Source organism: Hyla sarda, chromosome 5 (genome assembly GCF_029499605.1).
Source record: "Hyla sarda isolate aHylSar1 chromosome 5, aHylSar1.hap1, whole genome shotgun sequence".
In the NCBI taxonomy this organism is placed as follows: Eukaryota; Metazoa; Chordata; class Amphibia; order Anura; family Hylidae; genus Hyla; species Hyla sarda.
Window position 1 is genome coordinate 307,662,101 of NC_079193.1, and position 13,735 is coordinate 307,675,835.

At 45.7% G+C, this 13,735-nt stretch overlaps 1 protein-coding gene across 1 annotated transcript in view; it reads left to right on the forward strand.

Annotated features, from left to right (window-relative positions):
* The first annotated feature begins 6,737 nt into the window (after positions 1-6,737).
* Positions 6,738-13,735, forward strand: part of TERF1 (telomeric repeat binding factor 1) — a 77,411-nt gene continuing 70,413 nt past the window's right edge. Inside the window, exon 1 of the mRNA XM_056522148.1 lies at positions 6,738-6,963. Coding sequence (XP_056378123.1) covers positions 6,804-6,963 — 160 coding nt within the window. The 5' untranslated portion in view covers positions 6,738-6,803. The remainder of the gene's footprint in view (positions 6,964-13,735) is intronic.

Below are 13,735 nucleotides of genomic sequence, written 5' to 3' on the forward strand. Positions count from 1 at the left end.
CGCTGGGCGGGGAATGGACCGGGATGCCTGCTGATATCGTTCAGCAGGCATCCCGGCATATCGCCCAGGTGGGTCCTGAGGTCCACCCATATCGGCGATTGCCACAAATCGCCGATCAATTCAGATCGGTGATTTGTGCCGATTCCGTGCTGATAGGGTCTCTGATGACCCGATAGCCTGGAAAATAGGGATGATTGGAGATGTCAGAGACATCCCTGATCATCCTGAAGGATAGGAGCGAGTGATGCCACCTCCTCCTATCCCCTGCCATTGATTGGTTAGGACTGACCGACCAATAGCAGTTGGGGGGGGGGGTTTCAGTTGAAATCCCCGCTCTGCCTGCCCCTGGATGTGAGGCAGAGCAGGGGGGGGGGGGGGGGGATGGCAGCTGGTATTGGAGCAGTTCAGGATGGCAGCGGGATCGGCGTAGGAAAACGGCGGGATTAGCGGCGGGATCTGCGACAGTGAGGAAGCGGCGGCGGAGCAGCACTGAAGGCAGCAGTAAAGATCCATGGTAAGTGACCTTCACTGCTGCCTTCTAGTAGTTACCAAACTACAACTCCCAGCATGCCAAAGGCTGTCTGGGCATGCTTGGAGTTGTAGTTTTGCAACATCTGGAAGGCCACAGTTTGGAGAGCACTATACAGTGGTGCCCAAGCTGCAGCCCTACAGATGTTGCAAAACTACAACTCCAAGCATGCTCAGACTGTCTAGGCATGCTGGGAGTTGTAGTTCAGCAACACGTGGCTCTTCAGACTACACAGTGGTCTCCAAACTGTTCTCCTCCAGTTGTTGCATAACTACAAATTCCCAACATGCCCTTCCGCTGTCTGGGCATGCTGGGAGCTGTAGTTTTGCAACAACTGGAGGCACACTGGTTGGGAAACATTGTCTGTTTCCTAATTAAGGGTTTTCCAAACTGTGTGCCTCCAGCTGTTGCAAAACTATAACTCCTAGCATGCACTGACAGACCATGCATGCTGAGAGTTGTAGTTTTGCAACAGCTGGAGGCACACTGGTTGGGAAACACTGAGTTAAGTAACAAACTCAGTGTTTTGCAACCAGTGTGCTTCCAGGTGTTGCATAACTACAACCTCCAGCATGCATGGACAGCCAAAGGGCATGCTGGAAGTTGTAGTAGTATGCCTCCAGCTGTTGCATAAATACAAGTCCCAGCATGCCCTTCAGCTGTCCGTGCATGCTGGGGGTTGTAGTTTTTGCAACAGCTGAAGGCACACTGGTTGCGTAACAGAGTTTGTTACCTAACACAGTGTTTTGCAACCAGTGTGCCTCCAGCTGTTGCATAACTGCAACCCCCCAGCATGCACGGACAGCCAAAGGGCATGCTGTGAATTGTAGCTTTGCAATAGCTTGAGGTTTGCCCACCCCACCATGTGAATGTACAGGGTACAATCACACGGTCGGGTTTACAGTGAGTTTCTCGCTGCAAGTTTGAGATGCAAATTTTCCGCTGCAGCTCAAACTCCCAGCGGGAAACTCACTGTGAACCCGCCAGTGTGATTGTACCCTAAAAACACTGCACTACACCTACACAAAATAAAGGGTAAATCACTACATTTATCCGTACACAGTCCCCCCCCCCCCCCCAATAAAAATGAAAAACGTCTGGTACGCCACGGTTTCTAAAATGGAGCTTCCAGCTGTTGCAAAACAACAACTCCCAGTGTTGCCGGACAGCCATTGACTGTCCAGGCGTGCTGGGAGTTTTGCAACAGCTGGAGGCAGAAACACTGCCGTAGGGTAAATTTGGTATCGGAGGTAAGGGTCAGTGCCTATGCAAATCCCTAATTTCGGCCGTAAATGCGCATGGCGCTCTCTCACTTCGGAGCCCTGTCGTATTTCAAGGCTACAGTTTAGTTCCACATATGAGGTATCGTCGTACTCGGGAGAAATTGCCTAACAAATTTTGGGGGGCTTTTTCGCCTTTTACCCCTTACAAAAAGGTAAAGTTGGGGTCTACACCAGCATATTATTGTAAAAAAATGTAATTCTTTACACTAACATGCTGGTATTTCGCTATACTTTTCATTTTCACAAGAAGGAAAAAAAGACCCCCAAAATTTGTAATTTCTGAGAACGGATAATACCCCATATGTGGACGTAAAATGCTCTGTGGGTGCACAACAAGGCTCAGGAGTGAGAGTGCCATGTACATTTGAGGTGATTTGCACAGGGGTGGCTGATTGTTACAGCGGTTCTGACATAAACGCAAAAAAATAAATACCCACATGTGACCCCATTTTGGAAACGACACCCCTCACGGAACGTAACAAGGTGTATAGTGAGCTTTAACACCCCACATGTGTTTGAAGAATTTTTGTTAAAGTTGGACGTGAAAATGAAAATTTTTTCACTAAAATGCTGGTGTTATCCCAATTTTTTTATTTTCACAAGGAGTAATAGGAAAAAAGCCCCCCAAAATTTGTAACCCCATATGGAAATGCCCCATAATGCTCAGAAGAGAAGGAGCGCCATTGGGCTTTTGGAGAGATAATGTGTCTGGAATTGAAGGCCATGTGTGTTTACAAAGCCCCCCGTGGTGCCAGAACAGTGGACCCCGCCCACATGTGACCCCATTTTAAAAACTACACCCCTTGCGTAATGTAATAAGGGGTGCAGTGAGCATTTACACCTCACTGGTTTCTGACAGATTATTTGAACAGTGGTACGTGAAAATGAAAATTTAAATTTTTCATTTGCACAGCCCACTGTTCCAAAGATCTGTCAAACACCAGTGGGGTGTAAATACTCACTGCACCCCTTATTAAATTCTGTGAGGGGTGTAGTTTCCAAAATGGGGTCACATATGGGGGGTTTCTGCTGTTCTGGCACTATGGGAGGTTTGTAAATGCACATGGCACCCGACTTGAATTTCATCAAAATTCTATCTCCAAAAGTCCAATAGCACTCCTTCTGTGCTGAGACATGTAGTGCACCAGCAGAGCACTTAACGTCCACATATGGGGCGTTTTCTTAATTGGGAGAAATTGGACTTAAAATTTTGGGGTACATTTTCTCTTATTACCCCCTGTGAACAAGAAAAATTTGGGGTAACACCATCATTTTAGTGTTAAAAATAAAATTTTCCATTTTCATGTCCAACTTCAACGCAAAGCTGTCAAACACCTGTGAGGTGTTAAGGATCACTATAACCCTTGTTGTGTTCCTTGAGGGGTGTAGTTTCCAAAATAGTATGCCTTGTGGGGGTTATTTTGCTGTTCTGGTACCATGGGGGCTTCATAAATACAACATGACCCCCAAAAACCTTGACAGCAAAATTAGTTTTCAAAAATTCCACAGTTGCTCTTTCCCTCTTGAGCCATGTTGTGAGCCCACAGAGCACTTTATGTCAACATATGAGGTATTTCCATACTCGAGAGAAATATGGCTACAAATTTTGGGGGGCTTTTTCTCCATTTACCACTTTTAAAAATGAAAACAATGGGGCTACAAGAACACGTTAGAGTAAAAAAATGTAGATTTTGATTTTTCTCCTCCACTTTGCTGCTATTCTTCCGAAACACCTAAAGGGTAAACAAACTTTCTGAATGTCATTTTGAATACTTTAAGGGGTTCAGTTTCTATAATGGAGTCATTTATGGGGTATTTCTCACAGAAAGGCCCCTCAAATCACCTTCAAACTTAACTGGTCCCTGAAAAAATTCAGATTTTGAAATTTTCGTGAAAATTTAGAAATTTGCTGCTATACTTTGAAGGCCTCTAATGTCATCAAAAGGTAAAAACTTGTCAACTTTCTGATGCCAACATAAAGTAGACATATTGTATTTGTGAATCAATATAAAATTTGGAATATCCATTTTCCTTACAAGCACAGTTTCAAAGTTAGAAAAATACAACATTTTCATAAAATTTTGGTATTTATCACCAAGAAAGGATGCAAGTAAGGTCGGAAATTAACCACTATGTTAAAGTAGAATATGTCACGAAAAAAAAATCTCGGAATTAGAATGAACAGTAAAAGCATCTTAGAGTTATTAATGCATAAAGTGACAGTGGTCAGAATTGCATAAAAAGGTCTGAGTCCTTAACCCCTTAACGTCGAAGGACGTATATTTACGTCCTCCGCCGGCTCCCGCGATATGCCGCTGGGTCACGCAGTGACCCTGTGTCATATCGGGTCGGTCCCGCCGGCCATCAACGGCCGGGACCCGCGGCTAATACAGGACATCACCGATCGCGGTGATGCCCTGCATTAACCCTTCAGACGCAGCGATCAAAGCTGACTGCTGCGTCTGAAGTGAAAGTATCCCGGCTGCTAAGTCGGGCTGTTCGGGATAGCCGCGGTGAAATCGCAGCGTCCTGAACAGCTTACAGGACACCGGGAGGGCCCTTACCTGCCTCCTCGGTGTCCGGTCAGCGAATGACTGCTCCGTGCCTGAGATCCAGGCAGGAGCAGTCAAGCGCCGATAACACTGATCACAGGCGTGTTGATACACGCCAGTGATCTGTGTAAAAGATCAGTGTGTGCAGTGTTATAGGTCCCTATGAGAGATATAACACTGCAAAAAAAAAAGTGTTAATAAAGATCATTTAACCCCTTCCTTAATAAAAGTTTGAATCACCCCCCTTTCCCATAAAAAAATAAACAGTGTAAATAAAAATAAACATATGTGGTATCGCCGCGTGCGTAAATGTCCGAACTATAAAAATATATTGTTAATTAAACCGCATGTTCAATGGCGTACAAGTAAAAAAATTCAAAAGTCCCAAAAAACTTATTTTTGGTCACTTTTTATACCATTAAAAAAATGAATAAAAAGTGATCAAAACAAAAATGGTACTGATAAAAACTTTAGATCACGCGCAAAAAATGAGCCCTCATTCTGCCCTGTATGTGGAAAAATAAAATTGTCATCTTCTGACCCCTATAACTTTTTTAAACGTATAAATTTTCCTGCGTGAAGTTTTTCCTGCATATTTTTTCCAGAAGTACGACAAAATGAAACCTATATAAGTAGGGTACCATTTTAACCGTATGGACCTACGGAATAATAAGGTGTCATTTTTACCGAAATATGCACTGCGTAGAAACGGAAGCCCCCCAAAGTTACAAAATGGCATTTTTTCTTCAATTGTCACACAATGATTTTTTTTTTCCGTTTCGCCGTGGATTTTTGGGTAAAATGACTAGTGTCACTGCAAAGTAGAATTGGTGATGCAAAAAATAAGCCATCATATGGATTTTTAGGTGGAAAATTTAAGGGGTTATGATTTTTAAAAGGTGAGGAGGAAAAAACGAAAATGCTCCTGCGTCCTTAAGGGGTTAAAGGGGTACTCCCAACCTAGACATCTTATCCCCAATCCAAAGGATAGGGGATAAGATGTCTGATCTCGGGGGTCCCGCCGCTGGTGACCCCCCCAGTATTGCATGCGGCACCCACCTGTTTTCTGTGCAGAAGCGCTGGAGGGTCTGAGTCGCGACTACGGGAACGGAAGTCCGTGACGTCAGGACTCCGCCCCTGTGTGACGTCACCCCGTCCCCTCAATGCAAGTCTATGGGAAAGGGCATGACGGCAGGACGGGGACGGAGTCCTGACGTCACGGACTTCCGTTCCTGTAGTCGCGACTCAGACCCTCCAGCGCTTCTGCACAAAAAAAACCAGGTGGGTGCCGCATGCAATACTGCGGGGGTCCCCAGCGGCGGGACCCCCGAGATCAGACATCTTATTCCCTATCCTTTGGATAGGGGATAAGATGTCAAGGGTGGGAGTACCCCTTTAAGGTGAAAAAGGGGTCAGTCCTTTAGGGGTTAAGGTAAAATGAAAGGTGTCATTACAAAGTACAATTGGTTGCGCAAAAATACAAGCCTTCATTTGGGTCTGTGGATGGAAAAATAAAAGCTATGGCTCTTAGAAGGCGAGGAGGAAAAAATAAAAATGCAAAAATGAAAGTTTCCTGTGTCCTCAAGGGGTTAACACATTTGGTGTGTGTACACATTTGTACCACACAAAATAAAACACATACTATCAATGACACATTTCCCACATAACCTCTACAACAGTGTTTTCCAAACAGTGTGTCTTCAGCTGTTGCAAAACTATAAGGCTGCTTTCACACTATAAAATGTATCCGTTTCAAAGATCCGTTAGAAGTTTCGTTACCAAAAAACTGAAAATTGTCAGTTAAACGGCCGTTGTAAAATCCCATTATAGTCTATGGGATTTATACATTATCCGTTTAAACCCATTATAGTCCATTATTAATAACGGACGTTATTTTGTGATGGGTGAATGAACGGAAGAAATAGTGCATGTATTACTATCTTCCATCATAAACAAACGTCTGCTATTAATAACGGACTATAACGGGTTAAAATGGATAATGTAAAAATCCCATAGACTATAATGGGATTTTGTGACGGCTGTTTAATGGGCGATTTTCAGGGTTTTCATAAAGGAACATCAAACGGATCTTTAAAACGGATACATTTTATAGTGTGAAAGCAGCCTAACTCTCAGCCTGCCTAGACAGCCAAAGGAGTTGCAGTTTTGAAACAGCTGGAGGCACACTGTTTGGAAATACTGCTCTACAGTGTATCACCAGAATCCCACTATCTCCTCACAGCGGTTCCTCAGATACCGGATTTACCACACACAGGTGAGCACTGTGCCGGTATTTTAACGTACAGCACCCGATACACGCCACACACAAGTGGACATTTGAATATAACTGGCGGGAATCTACACTGACTGTACGCATGCGCACAGGGCGCTCGTGCCGATAGCCCTAACGCGCGGTATTTTCGGTCTGTGGAAGTAACCATGGAGGAGGAGGACGCTCGGGAGGAGACGGTTCACTTCGACCAGGTGGCAAACGTGGCCACATCCTGGGTGTTTGATTACATGTTTGCCTATCTGTGTCATTACTTCGCAGATGACGAGCGGACGGATGATTTCCAGCGGATGTGCCGAGCAATGGAGGGTAATGGAGGCGGAGGGGGACGGGACTATATGAACACTGTAGTTAGCGCCGAGGGGATGTATCAGTGCGCCTGTGCCCAGAGCTGTAGTTTTGTATCAGCGCCTGTGGCCTGAACCGTAGTGCTGTGTCCGTCCGCCGGTGCAGTACAGTAGTATTGAATGCTGGAGCGGTGGGCTGCCACATCTTTCTCTCACAGCTATTATGAGAGAATAGGGGGTAGGTGTGGAGTCCTATGTAGTGTCCACATGTGATGTTGGCATCTGAGGGAGGTTCTTAAGTTACATTGTAGTCAAATATTGCTACATGAAATGTTTTACTTTTTAGTTATATTTATATCATGGATAAATAGACCCTGCCCTGTGCAGAAGGTAACAGGGTGAACTTTGACAGGGGCTACAGGTCATTTTGGCCACACGACCATGAATTTCTATGCCACACTTTGTGGATTGCGCAGCGTGTGACCTAAATGGGATCCCACACTTGTCAGCGACCCGACAGACCCCAATAATCTGCTATGAACTTCTCACCACTCCATGAGACCTTATTTATCTACCATAGATTTTTGGTGCTGTCTTCTTTTGTAACATCTTCACTGTAAGGCCATGTGCACACACTGGGGACATTTATTTACAAGTTTAGAGCTTTTTTTTTTTTGGGTGTACAAAAGTCGCATAAGTGTCTCTGCGCAAAAATGTGGGCGACTTTTTGCTAAAGTGATTTTGGCTTAACTTAACGGTACCGGAGCTCCCACCATCTGTTTTTTGTTTTCTTCTGTCCCTACCTATTATTAATCTATCCCTAACCCCCTCCCTGCCTTTTTAAAAGAAACTTATTTTAAACTCACTAAGTCGTCATCTTCATCATCTTTCCTGCTGCGCTGTCCTCTCCCGGAAGCCGGCTTCCCCAGTTGGCGCGACGTCACTGACACCTGCTGGGCGCCGACTTCCGCCCTCACTTCATCTATGCTGCGCTCCTGTCGGGAGCGCGCATAGGTGATCAGCGAATCGCAGGCTGCCCCGGGGTCTCCTCCTCCCTGTTTAGCAGTGCATGTGCTACCCAGGGAGGAGAAGTATAGGAGTAGCCTGCCTATAAATAACATTTACACCTGCCGAGACCCTGTAAAGTTGTAATGGAGCTTCAGCGCAGCACTGATAACTAGTGTGCAGCCCCGGCGTTCACTGCGCTCGCTCCCGCCTGTCTGATTGACAGGCAGGGAGCGAGAGCAGCCTGATTGAATTAGGGCCGATTGTCCGGCCGTTATCGGTCCGAATTCAGGCGTGACATCAAGCCAGGCTGCAGCCGGCCACTAGGAGGGAGACCCCTAGTGGCTGGTTTTCAATTGTAAAATACACCATAATAATAATAAAAAATATATATAATGAAACTATATTAGAGATGTGTTGTAATACATAAGTACTACAACATATCAAAAAAAATTGTTGGAGACAGTGCCCATTTAATGATCTTCAACTGAGGCCCCCTAGAAGTTTCTAAACTACAAACTCCCAGCATGCCCAGACAGCCTTTGGCTGTCTGGGCATGCTGGGAGTTGTAGTTTTGCAAGCAACATCTGGAGGGCTACAAACTGTTACCCTCCAGATGCTGCAAAACTACAACTCTCAGCATGCCCAGACCGTCTGGACATGCTGGGAGTTGTAGTTCTGCAACATCTGGACATGTGACCCCCCCCATTTCGGAAACTTGTTACATTCTGTGATGGGTGTAGTTTCCAAAATGGGGTAACATTTGGGAGAGTCCCACGGTTTTGGCACCACGGGGGGCTTTGTAAACGCACATGGCCTTCAATTCCAGCCAAGTTCTCTCTCCAAAAGCCCAATGGCGCTCCTTCTCTTCTATTTGGGGTAATAGCTAGAGCTGGTCGGTATGACCAAAAATGTGTATCCCGGTATTTTTGTAAATTATGGCCGTTCCACGGTATCTAACGGTATTTACCCCCCCCCCCCCCCCCAAAAAAAAAAGAAAAAATAATCATGTGATGGGCACTGCTCCCCCACCGCCCCCCCCCCCCCCCGGTTTATCAGCCCAGCGCTGCGCTGACCCCCACATCGGGGGGGACTAATCATATGTCACCCGCGAGCTCTTCTTTCCCCCCCTCCCCCCTGCCAAATAATTATGAGCCGATGTACTGTACTCCTGTGCCCGGGCTGCAAATATTAAAAAACAAACTTTAAAGGGGTACACCAAAGGATAGGGGATAAGATGCCTGATCGCGGGGGTCCTGCCGCTGGGGACCCCCGTGATCTTGCACCCCGTTAGAATCAGTCCCCGGAGCGTGTTTGCTCTGGGTCTGATTACGGTCGATCACGGGGACGGAGCATTGTGATGTCACGACTCCGCCCCTGTGTGACGTCACGCTCCGCCCCCTCAATGCAAGCCTATGGGAGCTGTCACGCCCCCTCCCATGGGGTGGAGCGTGACGTCACACGTGGGCGGAGCCGTGACATCACAATACTCCGTTCCTGTGATCGACAGTAATCAGACCCGGAGTGAACACGCTCTGGGGACCCATTCTAACGGGGTGCGGCGTGCAAGATCACGGGGGTCCCCAGCGATCAGGTATCTTATCCCCTATCCTTTGGATAGGGGATAAGATGTCTAAGCGCCGGAGTACCCCTTTAACTCCCCTTCTTCCTACATTGCTCCGGAAACCGGCCTCACGGTCCTCCGCTGCTCTTGCTGCTTTCTGGGGATGGGAACATCACAGAGCTGTCAGCCTATCACCGGCCACAGCCCTGTCCCGCCTCGGCCGGTGATAGGCTGAGCGCACTGTCATGTAAGGACATCTTGCTGCTATTCTTGTGAAACACCTAAAGGGTTAACAAACTTTCGGAATGTCATTTTGAATACATTGAGGGGTGCAGTTTTCATAATGGGGTCCATTATGGGGTACCTTATATACTCGAGTATAAGCCGAGTTTTTCAGCACGATTTTTCGTGCTGAAAACACCCCCCCTCGGCTTATACTCGAGTGAACTCTCCACCCGCAGTGGTCTTCAACCTGCGGACCTCCAGAGGTTTCAAAACTACAACTCCCAGCAAGCCCGGGCAGCCATCGGCTGTCCGGGCTTGCTGGGAGTTGTAGTTTTGAAACCTCCGGAGGTCCGCAGGTTGAAGACCACTGCGGCCTTCGACATCATCCAGCCCCCTCTCACCCCCTTTAGTTCTGTACAGTACTCGCCTCCGCTCGGCGCTGGTCCGGTGCCGCAGGACTATCCGGAGAGGAGGTGGTCCGGTGGGATAGTGGTTCCGGGCTGCTATCTTCACCGGGGAGGCCTCTTCTAAGCGCTTCGGGCCCGGCCCCAGAATAGTCACGTTGCCTTGACAACGACGCAGAGGTACGTTCATTGCCAACGTACTTCTGCGTCATTGTCAAGGCAACGCCTCTATTCCGGGCCGGAAGCGCAGAGAAGAGGCGCCCCCCAGTGAAGATAGCAACCCGGAACCACTATCCCACCGGACCACCTCCTCACCGGACAGTCCTGCAGGACCGGACCAGCGCCGAGCGGAGGTGAGTACTGTACAGAACTAAAGGGGGGCGAGAGGGGGCTGGATGATGTCGAAGGCCGCAGTGGTCTTCAACCTGCGGACCTCCGGAGGTTTCAAAACTACAACTCCCAGCAAGCCCGGACAGCCGATGGCTGCCCGGGCTTGCTGGGAGTTGTAGTTTTGAAACCTCTGGAGGTCCGCAGGTTGAAGACCACTGCGGGTGGATGATGACAAGAGGATGATGAAGGGGGGGGGGGGGGGGATGATGAAGGGGGTGGGGATGATGACAGTGGGATGATGACAAGGGGATGATGAAGGGGGTGTGTGGGATGATGACAAGGGGATGATGAAGGGGGTGTGTGGGATGATGACAAGGGGATGATGAAGGGGGGGGATGATTACAAGGGGATGATGAAGGGGGTGGGGGTGATGACATGGGGATGATGAAGGGGGGGGGTGTGGGATGATGATGAAGGGGGTGTGTGGGATGATGACAGGTGATGATGATGAGGGTCTGGATGATGACAGGCGGTGATGATGAGGATGTTAATGACGGGTCTGGATGATGACAGGGGGGGATGATGTATTTCCCACCCTAGGCTTATACTCGAGTCAATAACTTTTCCTGGGATTTTGGGTTGAAATTAGGGGTCTCGGCTTATACTCGGGTCGGCTTATACTCGAGTATATACGGTATTTCTAACATAAAGACCCTCAAATTCACTTGAAAATTGAACTGGTCCCTGAAAAGTTCAGATTTTGAAAATTTCATGAAAAATTAGAAAATTGCTGCAAAATTTTGAAGCCCTCTAATATCTTCAAAAATGAAAAACATGTCAACTTTATGATGCAGACATATTATAAATGTGAATCAATATATAATTTATTTGGGATGTCCATTTTCCTTACAAGAAGCAGAGAGCTTCAAAGTTAGAAAAAAAGGCAACATTTTCAAATTTTTCATGAAATTTTTAAATTTTTCTCCACGAAATTATGCAAGTATCAACGAAAATTTACCACTAACATAAAGTAGAACATGTCAGGAAAAAATTATCTCAGAATCAAATGCATAAGTAAAAGCATCCCAGAGTTATTAATGCCTAAAATAACAGTGGTCAGATTAGCAAAAAATGCTTAAAGGAGGGGTACTCCACTAGAAAACATAATTTAAAAAAAAAAAGAAACTGGTGCCAGAAAGTTAAACAGATTTGTACATTACTTTACTTTGCTAAATCTTAATACTTCCAGTACTTATAAGATTCTTCTTTTCTTTCTGAATTTCCTTTCCGTCTGACCACAGTGCTCTCTGCTGACCCCTCTGTCCATGTCTGGAACTGTTCAGTGCAGGAGCAAATCCCCATAGGAAATCTCTCCTGCTCTGGACAGTTCCTGACATAGACAGAGGTGTCAGCAGAGAGCCCTATGGTCAGGCTGAAAAGAAATTCAAAAAGAAAAGAACTTCCTTTGGAGCATACAGAAGCTTATAAATACTAGAAGGATTAAAGGGGTATTCCAGGCCAAAACTTTTTTTTATATATCAACTGGCTCCGGAAAGTTAAACAGATTTGTAAATTACTTCTATTAAAAAATCTTAATCCTTCCAATAGTTATTAGCTTCTGAAGTTGAGTTGTTGTTTACTGTCTAACTGCTCTCTGATGACTCACGTCCCGGGAGCTGTGCAGTTCCTATGGGGATATTCTCCCATCATGCACAGCTCCCGGGACGTGACATCATCATTGAGCAGTTAGACAGAAAACTTCAGAAGCTAATAACTATTGGAAGGATTAAGATTTTTTTAATAGAAGTAATTTACAAATCTGTTTAACTTTCTGGCCCCAGTTGATTAAAAAAAATAATGAATAAAAAAAATTCCAGCGGAGTACCCCTTTAACCCCTTAAGGACTCAGGGTTTTTCCGTTTTTGCACTTTCGTTTTTTCCTCCTTACCTTTTAAAAATCATAACCCCTTCAATTTTCCACCTAAAAATCCATATTATGGCTTATTTTTTGCGTCGCCAATTCTACTTTGCAGTGACATTAGTAATTTTACCCAAAAATGCACAGCGAAACGGAAAAAAAATTGTTGTGCGACAAAATCGAAGAAGAAACGCCATTTTGTAATTTTTGGGGGCTTCCGTTTCTAAGCAGTGCATATTTCGGTAAAGATTACACCTTATCATTATTCTGTAGGTCCATACGGTTAAAATGATACCCTACTTATATAGGTTTGATTTTGTTGCACTTCTGGAAAAAATCATAACTACATGCAGGAAAATGTATACGTTTAAAAATGTCATCTTCTGACCCCTATAACTTTTTTATTTTTTGCAACAGCTGGAGGCACCCTGTTTGGGAAATACTGCTGTAGGGTATTTTGGTGGTGGATGCAAATCCCCAAAATGGGCCTCAAATGCGCATGGCGCTCTCCCGCTTTGGAGCCCTTTCGTATTTCAATGCAACAGTTTAGTGCCACATATATGATATATCCGTTCTCAGGAGAAATTGTGTTACAAATTTTGGGGGCTTTTACCCCTTATGAAAATGTAATTTTTTTACACTAACATGATGGTGTTGCCCCATACGTTTAATTTTAACAAGTGGTAAAAGGGGGAAAAAAGACCCCCAAAATTTGTAATGCAATTTCTCCTGGTTACGAAAATACCCCATATGTGGGTGTGAAATGCTCGGTGGGCGCACAAAAGGCACAGAAGTGAGAGCACGCCATGTACATTTGAGGTCTGCATTGGTGATTTGCACAGGGGTGGCTGATTTTACAGCGGTTGTGACAAACGCAAAAAAAAAAAAAATACCCACGTGTGACCCCATTTTGGAAACTACACCCCTCACGGAATGTAACAAGGGGAATAGTTAGCCTTAACACCCCATAGGTGTTTGACAAATTTCCGTTAAAATTGGATGGGAAAATGAGAAAAAATAAAAAAATTTCACTAAAATGCTGGTATTACCCTACATTTTTCATTTTCACAAGGGAGAATAGGGAAAAAGCTCCCCAAAATCTGTAAGCCCATTACTTCTAAGTAAGAAAATACCCCATATGTGGGTGTAAAGTGCTCTGTGGATGAACTACAATGCTCAGAAGGGAAGGAGCGCCATTGGGCTTTTGGAGAGAATGTGTCCAAAATTGAAGGCCATGGATGTTTACAAAGCCCCCATAGTGCCAGAACAGTGGACCCCCCCCCCCCCCCACATGACCCTATTTTGGAAAGTACACCTCTCACAGAATTTAATAAGGGGTGCAGTGAGC